General features: G+C 39.2%; 1 protein-coding gene across 1 annotated transcript in view; it reads right to left on the reverse strand.

Moving 5' to 3' along the window:
• LOC109486787 (protein SERAC1-like) overlaps positions 1–13,600 on the reverse strand; it is a 31,931-nt gene that overhangs the window by 7,851 nt on the left and 10,480 nt on the right. Inside the window, exons 6-11 of the mRNA XM_019790677.1 lie at positions 12,272–12,390; positions 11,358–11,483; positions 10,559–10,672; positions 8,248–8,413; positions 7,319–7,472; positions 884–1,064 (exon numbers count right to left, since the gene is read on the reverse strand). Of these exons, the coding sequence (XP_019646236.1) occupies positions 884–1,064; positions 7,319–7,472; positions 8,248–8,413; positions 10,559–10,672; positions 11,358–11,483; positions 12,272–12,390 (860 nt within the window). The remainder of the gene's footprint in view (positions 1–883; positions 1,065–7,318; positions 7,473–8,247; positions 8,414–10,558; positions 10,673–11,357; positions 11,484–12,271; positions 12,391–13,600) is intronic.

The following is a 13,600-nucleotide window of genomic DNA, read 5'->3' on the forward strand; positions in this document are numbered from 1 at the left end:
CCCCCCTGACTTAGCCACAGTTCCTGTCATGAAGGAAATGAACCAATTTGACTCCAACTGTTGCTGAAGTATAACATTTCTGCAGTTCGTGACATATTCCAAAGTGCTTATTAACCTTTACACTGCCCTATGCTCAAAATTTCATAACACATCTAAAATCTAACTCAAAAGGGATTGCGGTCGGACATTTCAAAGCCTTATTTAATTGTTTTCCACGTGCCTTATTCAATTGTTCCACAAATGGTATCTTTCTTTCATCTATGCTTAACACACTTAAGCCTACATGAAAAGGGTTTCTCACCATGCTGAAATCAGATAGCATGAGTAATGGACAGCCGTGTACGACTATATGAGCCATAGATTACTACTTTGCACGTAGACCAAATACAGGCCAACTGACCCTCATAGCCAGATACCATAGTAAGGGTGTGCTGTTGAAGGACACTTGAAAAGGGCACGTCTATTCAACGTTTACTTAGCATAATTCCGCTAGGTCACATGCCACCCTGGAATAATTCCATCTAGAGAAATCTTCAATACAACATTCCCAACTATAACGCCCTCTTGTACATCTAAACTGTGCACACCTGGGGTGGGGGTTGCACTACAGATTTGTTTTTCAAAGTCACATATATTTCACCATCAGTGGATGAATGGAGGTTACAGGACTGGTATACATACTGTGATCTACAAAATGGGGTAAAATATGGAAGCGTGCATATGAGGAAAACAATTCAACCGGCATATCCTATGAAACATAGATTTTGGAGGATGTCCCTGCTTTTTTGTTATACATGTATTGTCCAATGTAGTCCCAAATTTAGTTGTCAGTGAAAAATGAAAGGTACCAGAAGGCTTATACATTGATTTAAAGAAATGAGACCTTAGGCCAGCACTCTGTATACTCCTCCTCTCCTTCCTCTGAGTGGGTGTGGTTCTCCATCTCTTGGTGGGCGTGGTCCCCTGTCTCTGGGTGGTCGTCTGAGCTGTCCTGTTGCCGCCATGTTTTAATGGCTCCACCCAACAGTCCGTGCACAAACACTATGTCTGCCCGGATAGGTTCCCTGTAAAATACACGCCAGAAAGATGGCAGACACTCAAAAATTCAGCCTTTTGAAATTCAGCCACATGCCTATGTGTGGCCTGTATGAGATTGATTTCTTTGCCAGAATGATGCGTAGGTAATGGTATTGTAGATTCTGGCAAAAGTTCAATCTTATATGGGCCACACAAGGACATGTGGCTGAATTTCAAAAGGCCAAATTTCTAAGTGTCTGGCTTTAATCTTATACTGATCCTTTCTTATATCTGGAGAAGGCTTTGTTGTTGTGAACAAAGTGTTGTTGTGATGTAAAACATCAATGTTTTCATGTTACATAATATTCTTACAAGTGAATTTTTTTAAACAAGGTCTCTGAATTACCTGTCCTTATGACTACTTTCTCTTTCAACCACGGACTTTGTTGATTGACTACTCAATGAAATGACTGAACTCTGATCCCACTTTTAACCCTTCAAGTGCTAAGGTTGATCAGAGCTAGCTTTTATTGATGGGTAACTGATGCTGAAAGCCTTGTATCTTTCCAAACTGTAAGAAACAGATTCAAAAATATTTTCCCCCTACTTTATGTGCAGCAGGCAGTTATGTTCAAGGTTACCCAGCAGGTATTTTGTGTGGCTATTTACACAGGTTTCTGCAGTGCCATGCGGATTCTGTACAGTCAGTACTCATTCAGTACCAAGGACATCACCAACATAATGCATAGCACAGACCTCCAGGGACCCTCTCTTGAATGGGCTACTCCGTACCTGCCATTTTATAGGTTTCCTGTCAAAGTGGTGGACTATCTAACGGTGGGATTAAAATCAATCCATAACTCTTCCCTGAACGGTATCTGTAGGGAACAAGATTGCTTCCCTGATAACCCTGACAAAAATTTGAAATGTCTGACTCTTTCCAAAATCTTGGTGGCTTGAGTAACACTTTTCTTGTGTATAACCTTGACCTCTTCAAGTTGAAGGTTCCACAGACGTCTTGCAAGATATTGCTAAAACTACTTTATAAGAAAATGATGCACAGGTCACCTCATTTTCTGTCTTCAGTTTCTTGTTAAGTTCATGTCTGTTGCTTTATGCAGATTTATACAAGTGTGAAATCTTTGATTTCTTGTTTTGTGGTGACTTTTATATAGTCATGTAAAAATAAATCATTATAAAAAGTTTATATTTATATTAACGTACATCTATACATTTATATAGTCATGTAAAAATAAATCATTATAAAAAAAAGCCATTTCATTACCTGCTGGGCATATCAGCTTTCTTGTATCCATCAACAGAATCTGTATCCATCACCAATATTCTATAAACTGCTCTTAACAATATCACACCACATTCACTTAGTACATTCCCTATATATAGATTCAGGCCTGATAGATGAAAAATGATTCATAACTCTGTGGCATTTACGGCCAGGCTAATATATATTCCACCTCCAATCTTTTTTTAAACCTATACTTCATTTCAGTCTTGACTGGGATCTATTCTCCCCAGCATCCAACTCAGGGCTTGAAATTCATTTTGAGGATTCAAATTGATGTACCAATGCACCTCAAAGAAAAACAATTGGGTGCACAACATAAGGTAAGTCAGCAAAACCTGCCAATACAGGTTTGAGGTTTTAAAAATTGCAACAAAGCTAAATGCTATACATGTATTTTGATTTTAAACATCAAGAACAGCAAAAAAGCTTTATCATTTTCCTGACAGTTAATGTCATGAATATGTTGTATACTGTATTTTTGATATGTTTAAGAACATGGCCCTACACAAATAGGCTATGTACACTGGTGCACCCAGTCAAAAGTTAGGTGCACCTGTTCTTTTTAATCATGAGCTACTAGTATTTGGTGAAAAAGTAAAAATACATCTGACATCAGCATGATAGGGAATGTACATTTATCTGTCTACTTGATACCTTTTTACAAAATCATATTGAACAATGAATAATACTAACCAATTAAGAACACAAAAAAATTCATGAGTGGGTGTTGTGACTATTAAGCTGCAGTATCTACCTATCAAGCTGACAAAAATAGAAATGAGATTGGCTAGACAACATGGTGATCAAGGAACACATATTTGCCAGTGAATGCAGAATATCTCCCTCCTTAGCTTTTCAAGAGGTGTAATCATGGCTTCACCACTATGTGTTTTTCCTCATGTTTCTTCTCCTCCTTCTCCTTCTCCTGCCATTCCTTTAAATTGATTCAACTCCTTCATTTATGGGCCAAATAACATGACATTTGGCATGAAGGTAGAGTGGGCAATACCCCCAGGTGTTTTTTTTTCCATTTTTGTGACACAGGCTTTTAAAATGGTCTTATTTGAGCTTTTTGGCTGTGTTATAGAAAATGTACTACAGCAGTGTGTTACCATATTTGGGCATGAGTCATCAGAATGGCATGCAGAGCAAGCAACCAATAGGCATGCAGCTTTCCTCTATTCTTCTTGCTGATTGGCTGTTAAGATTTGATTGGGTTAACTCTACTTTATGTAATGTTGTGCACTCAAAATCTTTTCTGATCTACCTTTTAGATTAGCTAGGTGTACCAGATCACCTGTTCCCAAAAATGAATTTCTAGCCCTAACCATTATCCTGAACTGACTCCAGCTGCATAACACAACCTTGAGACAACCTTGTGTAGTTTATCCTCAGGCTTATGAAAGTAAGTGTCAACAGGGGTTTTCCAGCCAATCCAGTACAAATTTTTGTGAACTTGCCAAGCCTAGGCCTATATCATAACAGGCTGAGTGGTATGTATCCATAAAAGTATACATGTGGTTCTTGTTATGCTGTCTAACATTGAGTGTTTGACTTCAGGGAAAGAATTTTTTTAAAACTCAGAAAGACTATCTGACATAGAATCATTCTATCTATTTATGAAGAACACTGATTACAAATTTGTTGGAAGAATTACATAACTCAGCACTTGAAATTCATTTTGTTGGAATAAATGCAAATTTGGGGTCCATCTAACCTAAAAATTTACTGTTAGGTGCACAACATGAAGTAGAATGTTAGCAAATTAACATTATTGCCTCTCTTCAGAACTTAAATCTAAAATCCTATACCTGACTTAAAAATTTTAAACGAGCAATACATGTAATATTGTTTTATAAAGCTTTTACTCTTTTTCTGACACTTAAATTTCAAGAAAAAGCTGCATTCTAGGGTACAATAATTATTGTACCTTTATGTACCTTTATATACATAACCCTATATACCGTAGCATACTGGTGAACCAAATAGGTGCACAGATTCTATTTTGTACGGCATACACAAAAGTGCAATTATTATGCACCCAGTATTTCCAGCGCTGATGTTCACGAGGTACATTGTACACAACCTTGTAATGTTCTGTGTGGTGAAAACTTATTTCAATCACCCTGCCCTTACATTGTGTAATAAGTGTGGGTAATACAACACTTCACCTATATCATTTGATTAGAGTTATACGGCTAGCTTTAAAGCATTGTCTCATCAAAACGTGTTCTTACGGGAGATTGCAACAAGAATCGTGACCTGGAATTTGCACCAGTGACCTTGGCGTTACTACACTACAAAATAGCCAAGTTGTAATCCATAAACCAGTGGCGGAATTTTTTCAGCTGGCCAAATTGGTAGTTTCTTTTATACTGTTACCACCTGGTAGGTATAAAAGAAATGATGTCAATTATTTCTGGACAGTTTTTAGTGTGATCCATACTTCCTAAATTTTGAGTGGTGCAGGTACAAATGTAATACAATGTAGTAACCTTATAATTTTCAATGTTATGTGCCTTGGAGAAAATTTCTGGTATCTAGAAAAAAGGATTTTGGGCCCTGGTTGTGCAATAAAGTTCTCCTCCAGTTCTTATTTTTTATGTATGCATAGCCATCTTTCTGAGCAAGAATTACCAGTGTGGCAAGCATGATGGTAATACATGATTAGAGCCAACACCAAACACATAACCCAGCCTATGTGCTGGGTTAATCCTCAGCTTAAAGTGGCTCCAGTCCCACCATTCTGGTGCGCAGCAAATTGCCTTTTATCTAGAGTTAACCAGACCCAAACATTTGTACACGTCACATTAGAGGCCTACCGCACTTTGTTTAAAGGAGCTTTACGGTGAAATATAGTGTATATGTCAGTGCCTCCATGTTTTTTCATCACATTTTCTGGCTCCTGTACAGTAAATGCGATTACTTTCACATTGGTCTTATATTCATGGTTTTCTCTGTGTCGTCTAACGGGAAATACTACACTAAAAATATGTGTTTTTCACAGATCTATTTTCATTGTACTTCAGAATTGCTTCAATGATGAACTTCAAACGCTGTAAAAACATCCCTTTTCCTTCTACCGTGAAATAGTCACAATCTACACTAAACACGGCTCAAGTAAAATGATACATGTATTTTAGTACAAATATATACCTGTTGATCTAACGTTTTCTAGTATCACAAATCGACTTTAAAAAAGTGATCTCAAGACTCAAGAATTATTTATTGATCAATGTCTGTATAGTCTAGGCTTTTTTTGGGCAACATACACATATCTTCATACGGAGACAAGCGTAACTGCCATCATGGCTTTCTCTGGCACATTAACTAGCCAATCCACCTCCCGGGCAACATGATGAAAAGGAAGAGACGAGTGGAAATCTGAACACAAACTGCTGCCTGACAATCTGATAGACCTGCCAGTAGTGCTGAATAGCAGCTGTTCTGTAATCATACCATCAATCAACACCTGTACAATAGAGAGAAACCCCTACGGCCTTCTCCACCACAAATGAAAAGCTACTGGAATGTTTTTTTTTCGTACCATTCACAGATATTAAGTGCAATTGGTTTGCTCTATGTGCCATGTTACCTGTATACTCTTTATTTTTATTTAGACACACTGTGACACCAAAGATTTGACAGATCACAAAGATTTGACAGATCACTGAATAACTTTAATAGGAAAAGACCAAATTTTTGTTACAGTTTGTGTGTTTTGTTGTGCCTTTTGCTAAATTCATTTATACATCTTTCATCGTAAACCAATTATGACAATATTATGAAATCAGGGGTCATGCAAATTCAGTTTTAGTCACCGAACAGTCGCTGAGTGATTGCCTTTTCAGCCATTTACAAATACATGCAAAGCCGAAAGATTTTTTTCTGAAATTGGTGGTTTTGCTTCAGTGAATGCCTTTGATGATAAAAGACATAGCTTTAACCAAATCCCTTTAAATCATGTGCCAATCCTTTTAGTTTTACCAAAAGGAATATGAGGACTTATAGCTTAAAAATTTCTAAAACATGCATTTCAAATGCTTTTATTGAGCGGCGTATCATCTAATACATAGTTGAGGTTAAGTGCATTCTTGGTCTAAAAGTGTCCGGAAGGTGCTTTTGAGAAATGACTTGATTGATGTCCCACGATGTGTGAAATCATCTACATTTTGTAATGGTTAGAAATCCCTCTTCTGGGCCAAGAGGTCGTTATGAAATCCTGGAGTAGATACTTTGGTTTTGTATAATCCCAAATGTGGGTTGCAGACCTTTAAAGGTATTATGGCATTAAACTGTTGGGTCTAGGTGTTAGATCTCTACCAAGAACCAATATCCAAACTGTTTCAGGATAGGCTACTGGGAACCAAAGATCTCATACCTCCATGAAATGTTCAGAGTTTTTGTGAATTTATTGTTTTACTTATCATTGTCAATTTCCTGCTGATTCTGTCCATGCATTTTCCTGCTGACTCTCATAAGGCAACAGACTTGCATATAGCAGGAAATTGAAGACATGAAATGAGATAGCCTTTTCTGGGACCTTTGACCCAACTTCCTGTAAGTGTCCACAATGTGCCTACCATGTTGAAATAAATACCAGAACACAAGCAAACAGACAGACACACTGACAACTATGCGCCTGGTCAGAGTAAGTGGGCAGTACATGGAGGAATTCAAGATGTATTGGAATACCCAATAAATTACATTAACAACCCCTCTATTATTCCAATATAAACATGAAAACCCAAAACACATCCCGGAGGTCTGTGAACCAAGGTCTCAAAAACCCAGAATACTTTCCAGAAGTCTGTATCTCTGCTTTCTTGTTCTCACCTGAAAGTAACCCATATATATAGACTGGTTTATTGTTGGTGAACAAATAAATCCCAGGACCCACTGGCAGCGTAGATACATTTGGCTGAATTGTTGGGTCTGGTTACAAAATACAATTTACAATTGTAACCAAAATGCAATTAGAATTGTAACCCTTACCTTGACCTGTCCTGAGGGTGAAACAAGTAAACACCATCCTGGTACTTCTCCGGACTGCAGGTGTCTCTGTCCAGGTTAGCTAACGCACGAGCAGCGTGGGTGACCAGCGAGATGTGGTCACTCTTCATCAGAGATGCTAGAACCGTCACCCACCCTGTTTAACAAAAATGCAGCATATTTCTCTTAGAGAAACTTAAGACCTTTACGCCACACCAATTTAATTTGTTGCTTCTCGGATTCGCCGCTACATTTTTTGCATTTTCAAAAAAAAATAAAAATTGCCGGAGTTGAGAACTTTAACACAAAAAATCCCCATTGAAAATCTCCATTTGAAATTGCCACTGAAAATGCCCATAGAAAGTTACACCAATCAGAGACCTTCTTTATTACAGCCTTACATATTCACCCTAGACTTCTTGTAATTTTTTTTTTCGCCCTGTCGCTGAAATTTTTTTCTGAAAACATCCGAGAAGCAACAAATTAAATTAGTGTGGCCTTAACAATGCCTACAGATGTATAGACTGACTAGAAATCAGAACTTCTTGCTGATTTTGTCTACGCATGTTCCCACTGGCTTCCACAAGCAGGAACCTAAAGACAGAAAACAAGGTCACCTTTGTACAATTAATTTTCTCCCAGCCTTTGGAGAGGCCATTTTGACCTTCAACTAAATTTTCCTGTAAATCTGGGGATACATCCTTCCCCTCACTTTCTATCACAGTGACTCTACATGTTGAACTTGGTCCTTTTACCCCAGGTGCTGTATTCAAACAACACACAAGCAAACATGCAACAGTACATGAAGGTAAGAGCACTATCTATCAGTCTGGGAACAAAGTTATTTTGACAGTAAGGACAAGACACATTTCATTTTGAATTTGGTTGCAGCCAAAATATATTCAGAGCAGTAAGATGAACGCTGTTCCTACCGGCTTGTATGATTTGTCGGTGCAGGTGTTCGTGTACGGCGAGGTTTCCGATGACTCGTACGATGTTGCGGAGGATTTTCTGAGCGGAGTGGTTCCTGGACCTGTACGCTCTCTGCAGCAGCTGTAAGCCTCCCAGCCGCACAATGTCTGAACAGTGGGACGGCACCTGGTTTGATGTAAAGGAACAGCTGTGTACATGCTTACTACTTTCAGGTACCGAAGTACTATACATGTGTATAATAATTGATTTCAGTGGGTAGTTTGTGTGGATGCTTGTCTGGACAGAAAGGGTTGACAGCATATGGGTGGGGGAAGATTGACAGGCAGAAGGACAGGTCTAAAGGTACAGGAAAAGACACAGAATCCATTGGGCAAATGTGGGGGAATTCAGGAAGCAGAATCCACAGTGTCACTGATACTCAGCACCAAGGACAGGACCTACCATGTTATCATGATTGTCATTGCATGTCAGTTAACGTGGCATTATTAAGCAAATTACGGGTTAAACTCTTGCTCTATCATAACAAGCTTCTCTAATCCTGTTTTTCTTCTGACTTTAGACTTAATCACTACATGTATGTATGTATGTATGGGACCTCTAGAATGCCTACAAATGTAATGTCTGCTAACATGTGATGCAACCAGGTTACATAGTTGTAAAATTTGAGATATTCTTGATAGAGAAAAATTATGTGATTGAGATGTACTATTGGTACCACTTTTCATCATATTTCCTTCATTATCTCTGACATTCATGATTAGTGCAGAAACAGTCAACACCAGGCACACTGATTTTGTGCTAAATATACTTGCACTTTTACTCCCTGAAAGGCATTATGTAATGTAATAGTGTGATTACAAGTTACTTTGTAAAAGGAAATGGCTGCAAAATTGACTTTTTGCATTGTCCTCGTGTTATATTATGTTGCTTTCATGGAATATTGAGGTATTTGTGGGACTATCTGTCTGCAGCATGGAAAGTATCTTAAAGGCACCCAAAGCAATTTCAGGGAAGTAAAACTGGATTCTCAAAGTCAATTTTCTGGTCATTTTTGTTAATGTAACAAGTTAAATGAACCCTATTCAATAGCATACTCTGATATATGTGAGGCAAAAATATTATGTCACCAATGGAATAGTTGCCTGTTTTGTATTCTAGTATTCTGTTCTAGCTTTTTATAGGTGGTACCATAAAAGGGAGTCCTAATGTAGGTTGTTTTAGGGCTATCTAAAATGCATGAAATGATGAAGAAAATGTGCTAAGAAATGGCAAATGTCAATATCTGATAGACTTCCTCATTCAAAATATACATTTACATGTATTTGGATATTGCCTTTAACTGTCCGTGAATGCGAATGCTTTTCAGCACCAGGGACAGGAGCCAAGATGTGGAATTGTATCTTATTGCATAACCTGGAATGAATTCCATACTGCTTGTTACAGACACCATACCATATGTAGAAACATTTTCAGGAGCAAGAAGCATGAAATGTGAACAATATGCAGTACACATAAATCACATGGTGTTAGTAAGAAATGACTAAGAATGCTTGTCAAAACCGATAACTGTTGTTGATATTAAACAATAAATGTTACTCAGCATCAAGAACTGTGAATACAGTAAAATGGTGTGAAACCAATGTAAACAGGAAAATGACAATTATACACCTCAGTGAATATCTTGCTGATTCTATATACAATGTATTTTTTACTAGCTTCCATGCATTTTACGCAATGAATACAACAGGAAATGGAAGACAGGAAATGAGGTTAATTTTATGAAATTCACTTCCTCCCAGCCAGCAGGGATACCATTTTGACATCCCATGTCCCACCCTCCTGTCAATCTGAGGTTATATAATTTCTTCCTGTTACACTCCTCCTGGAGCATTTAAAGTAAGTTCTATTACAACAACAACCTAACTGTAATGAGACAGGTCCGGTGGATACACGAGGTGGATTGTGGTTGTCTTGTGGTTAGGGTTGTTTACTCTGCATGTTCTGATTACAAATCCCTGGCAGGCCCCAGTGTTGTGTCCTTGGGAGAGGCATTTTACATATATTTCCTGGACTCAGGTGACAATGAGTACCTAGCTTTGGTTTGTTTGAGAAGAGCAACACCTCACGCAAGATCCCACCATACTTATCAAAAAGGGCAGGGGTCCTTCCCGGTGTGAGTGGTTCAAACCTTACAGTCTGGCCTAAGGGTTGACATCTTGAAAAGGTGACAGTCACCTGCTGCGGGATTTACCACAACAAGTGGTAATTCCTGATGAACAGATAACACAGTACACAGGAAGTGTGACCTACCTTAGAGTGTTTGACTAATGCCTGGAGACAGAAGGACAAGACTTTCTCCTCAGGAACGTTGCTGAGACTTTGTGCAAAGGACAGTCCGTTACCTCCAAAACACCACAATCCTCCCTAAAATCATACATGTAGATGGCAGTTTGAGAGTTTTAAAATTTAAGTTTTTAAATGCGGTGTGGCATATAGAACTGTGGTCAGTGCATTAACAATAGTCCTCAGTGAGGGCTTAGTCACATACGTCATGCAAATGTCTTACCGTACAACTGCAAAGTGAGTTCATTCTTGGTACAGTTGTGCATGTGTCATACAAAATTCATCTGCTTTGTTATAGAAAAGGTTCTAATACTAATAGATCCTTACCAGTGGTCACCGTTAGTTCTGTCACAGCCTACTTGAAAATCTACCGTAAGACAACCTACGGCAAATGTGACGGTGCTAAAAAGGGCTTGAGCTTAGCCAATCTAGGTAACTTCATAGACAAAAACATTTGACTCAATTTAAACCTACAGTCAGCTATATACTTACCACCTACATAGATGTCGTAAGTCATATTGCAGCAGGAGAGGAAAGACATTGTTTTTTCAGGATTAGCATTACCGGATAGTGTAAATCATGTCTTATCTACAAAAGATTCAGCAACACAAATACAACAACAGGTCATATCAAAGTGGCAAGGTTCATAAGACATGGCACAGTTCACATTCAGCTGAGAATGTTAAGGCAGTGAGTGGTAAAAGCAAATTAATCAGGTTTGTATAGCAAAGAGTTGTATAGCAGAAAGGCTAATGATGATGATTACCCTGTCTTCAGCAAATGCTGCCCTGCCATGTTGCATGGCCTTTGATGTGAAGTGCAGGGTGCATTTGTCCATCCCATCCCGAGGTAAAGAGCCTAAAAGTGACCTCAGCTCATCTTCAAGCAGGCCCTAAGGTGCAAAAAGGTGCAATGTCTCACTATATATCAAACCTACACCTGGAAATTGTTGTTCATAAGGCCATGTTGGTTTGATTATATGGATGGCTTCTGCATGCGCCTGCATGAATTTTCGTCTGTTTCCGAAAAATGAAGTTTTCATCCATACTGTAAGTTGTACAAAGCAGGCAGCAAAATGAACTTTTTTTCATTCGCACGCTTGCATCAGCTTTGGAGTTCCCAAAGGATGTCATCCATATAATGAAATCAACATGGCCTAAGTTTTAAAAAATGCAATTTATACTCCCCATGGCGTCATTTTGTGAGCCAACCTTTGAAGACATGACACCATCAGATTAACTTATGCCCCAATTCTGTGCCAACAAAAAAAAAACCTGAGTGTTTCACAATAAGATTTAACACTGCAGGACCTACGCACTGTAATGTGCCTAGATGAATCCCAGCGCCATGCCATAACCATAAATTCTAAAGTGGAAGAGCTGAAATCCCCCAGTATATACACACGCACTCTACCAAATCTCACCTTCTGCAATGGGATGGTAATCAGTACATTCAATATAGCCGACTAAGATAAATGTTTCAAGTAAAAATGTTCCAGTCCTGTACATTGAATTCAACACGTTCTTGTATCTTACTCTTACCACATTGAGTATTAATGAAAAGTAATGACAACCAAGGTAGACACTTACTGTTACCATTTAATTCTTAAATTGGCTTTATTCCTAAAGATTAAAATAGGGGTAACAGACTACATAGCAACAATATTTGTGACCAACTTACACCTGTTTTGGGTGGAGAGGGGGGTGGTAAGAAAAATCTGGAGTCTGGATCATGTGACCTGGCTAGACCAATTAGGGTCCGGTTGTCGAGCGCCTGTGCAACTGCCCGGTAATCCGAATCTGTCAGAAATGTGAAGGGAAGAAATGTCAACAGATGAACAAGTCATGACTTTCTTTAAAAGGTTTTCTACTAGGACAAATTGAATATATCTTTTAGCAGGTATAAAAGAAGAGCACAATATAACAGCCCTATACCTAGAGTTGGTAAGTACAGATTGTGCTTTAGGACATCACATTCACTACAAGAAATCAGAGATTTCAGATTTCCGGGAAGTATTTTGGGGATTTCTTGACTTTCAAGTTCACCCCATTTCTGGTGTCTGTCCTTTTGATCTCCTGTCATTCTGCCTGTCAATCTTACCTCCACCCATGTATAGAGCTTATTCACCACACGTCATCATGACGTCACCACCCCTCATGTCCCGTGCGACGCCATTCTGGGGTTCACCTCTACAGTGAGTTTCCAAGCGTTGAAATGGCCGACAAACGTTAGGTAAACTGTCCTTTGTCCTATTACACGAAGACTTTACCACCACTCATACCTCTCGTTACTGGAACAAAATAAAATCTGTTGGGATTGACCCGTTTTTGTTGAGTTTTGATCAGTCTGATCGAGACGGCGTCTACCGCCAGCGGAGTCCATTGACGCGACTAAGCTTCGTATTTGGTACTCACGGGGCAGAAGTTTTTACACACAGGATCGGTTCAAACCCTTTAAGAGTCTGAAAGCGTTTGATTTGATTTGATCGTTGTATCAGGATGTGTAGAGAGTGTTGTGGGACGTGCAGTTTCGTGGTGAAGTACGTTGTAGACTGTCGGGATACGCAAAGGTCGCTATTTTGGAACAGCCCCGGACTGTGTCTGGATAATAACAAACAAATGCGGGGCCATCGGCCGCCGACCGGCCGCCATCCACAGTCCGCACTGCCGCGACTGTGGCTGAACAAGGTGAGTGTTACAAGTTGCCAGGGCCCTGTTCTACGTGGACATTTACCACAGAGTAAAAGGACAGGTAGCTCCAACAGATACGTGGCCATGGCTACCCACATTGACATCTACAGGCCCCTACGCCAGGGTAAAACACACCGATTTCTGATCAGCAAAAAAAGCCGATAAAAGCCGATCTTGAGAACATGAGACGTGGTCATGGAGCCAGAACAACCCCAAGGACAATGTTACGAACAAGAAGAGTGTTCAAAACGTAGATTGTGGCCCAAAACACGCAACTATCGCCAAGAGTTTGCATAGCGTACCATAGCGATAGGCACCG

Source organism: Branchiostoma belcheri, unplaced genomic scaffold, assembly GCF_001625305.1.
Source record: "Branchiostoma belcheri isolate BF01 breed outbred unplaced genomic scaffold, Haploidv18h27 scaffold83, whole genome shotgun sequence".
NCBI classification, from domain to species: domain Eukaryota; kingdom Metazoa; phylum Chordata; class Leptocardii; order Amphioxiformes; family Branchiostomatidae; genus Branchiostoma; species Branchiostoma belcheri.